Source organism: Hibiscus syriacus, unplaced genomic scaffold (assembly GCF_006381635.1).
Source record: "Hibiscus syriacus cultivar Baekdansim isolate YM2019G1 unplaced genomic scaffold, ASM638163v2 tig00110194_pilon, whole genome shotgun sequence".
In the NCBI taxonomy this organism is placed as follows: Eukaryota; Viridiplantae; Streptophyta; class Magnoliopsida; order Malvales; family Malvaceae; genus Hibiscus; species Hibiscus syriacus.
In genome coordinates, this window is record NW_024062620.1 from 730,017 (window position 1) to 731,439 (window position 1,423).

General features: G+C 39.6%; 1 protein-coding gene across 1 annotated transcript; it reads right to left on the reverse strand.

Moving 5' to 3' along the window:
• On the reverse strand, positions 1–1,423 carry LOC120217963 (probable chalcone--flavonone isomerase 3). The gene is made up of 5 exons (XM_039214991.1): positions 1,315–1,423; positions 1,130–1,213; positions 693–848; positions 380–606; positions 1–290 (listed from the first exon to the last, which is right to left on the reverse strand). Coding segments are annotated over exons 1-5 (630 nt in total). The 5' UTR covers positions 1,316–1,423; the 3' UTR covers positions 1–128.

Below are 1,423 nucleotides of genomic sequence, written 5' to 3' on the forward strand. Positions count from 1 at the left end.
TTAGCAAAACTATAACCAACTTGCATATCAAATTTATTGGCACAGAACAGCAGCACAACAAAGAGAATGTTTATCAGACAACCTTGTAGGAAAGACCATTAACTTCATGATATGACTGCAGCATAGCTTCATTTGCATAGCTCGGCCGAGAGACCATTAGCCAAGGAGGAAATGGTAGTTGCAGACACTCCTCTAGTTCCTCCCAAGTACCATTTCTTGATCATCTCAACCACATTTGCATTCTCCACTTTGATTTTCGCTTCCTCCTTTCCCTCTGTCGTAAATGCAATCTGTTCACGCACACGAGCGCCCCCACACACATTAAAGCATGAATGGTTGGTTTCGAGGATAGATATACTGGTATGCCTCAAAAACATACCTCAGCAGTGGCTGAATTTGCTGGAAAATGGTATGTGATGATTGAATCCTTCTTAAAGTATTTAGACTGGAAGAATTCAACAACTTTCTCCAGGGCTTCTTCTTCCTCCTCTTCATATTTGTCGACAGCCGCCAATCGATCCCTCACAGCACTCTCTAGCTGCACTCCGTATTGGGATCCTTTGATCTCCTTGATCACCACAACTCTCAGAAATTTCTCCACCGGAGCTGCAAATTGTGACCAAAGTTGTTTTAAATGACACTTGTTTTACAGATTTGAAGAATAAATGAAAAGAATTGATCTGTTGTTGTACCATTAATAAGAGCCTCAAAGAAGTCATCATCTTCTGCTAGCACGTTTCCAGGCTTACCCTTCCATTGTTGTAAGTGTCCAATAACTTCAGGTTCAAGGTAAACCCCAATCGCCGTGAATTTGATTTGCAGAAAGTGAATCTCAATATCGGTAATCCCTGTTGCAGTCCCACAAGTGAATGTAGATTGTTGAATCTAAATGATTGCAATAGTGTAAGCAAGGTAAAACTACAGTAAAAATAAAGTGAACTTCTCTGTTCGTGTCAAGGGAAAAATAGAGTTTTACACAGATTGAACTTCTCTGTTCGTCACTGTAAGTTCCCATTTTAAACTCTATTCAAGCATCTTTCTAATCATTTCAGACCCGATTAAAATATTTTAAGTCACGCAACTCTAACAAAAATCATGTAAAAGTAAAACATGAATGAAAGAGGCTTACCATGACCCAAAAGTGAGAGGGGCTTGGTAGTTGTGATTTGGGACGGGAAAGGGATTTCATCAACCATTACCATTTCAGTTGTCACTGAAAAATGAAGAAAACAGAGATAGAAACCAGCAAGTCATGTTAACCTAATGAAGAAAAGAAGATGGTATAAACCAGAGCATCATTAAAATTGAACTTACTAGCTAAGTTTGCAGAAGTTTGAAGGCAGGCAAGGAAGCAAGGAAAGGGCGAAGCTGGTTGAGTTTCAGAGTGCAATGGGGAATTAAAGAGTGCTGGTTCTTTTATACC

What these genes read in the sequence shown, in the direction of transcription:
- LOC120217963 (XM_039214991.1), bottom strand. An exon ending in CTTTGAGGCTCTTATTAATG is followed by an intron (nt 607 to 692) that starts GTACAACAACAG and finishes CACAATTTGCAG; the next exon opens with CTCCGGTGGAGAAATTTCTG. An exon ending in CAAATTCAGCCACTGCTGAG is followed by an intron (nt 291 to 379) that starts GTATGTTTTTGA and finishes GTGCGTGAACAG; the next exon opens with ATTGCATTTACGACAGAGGG.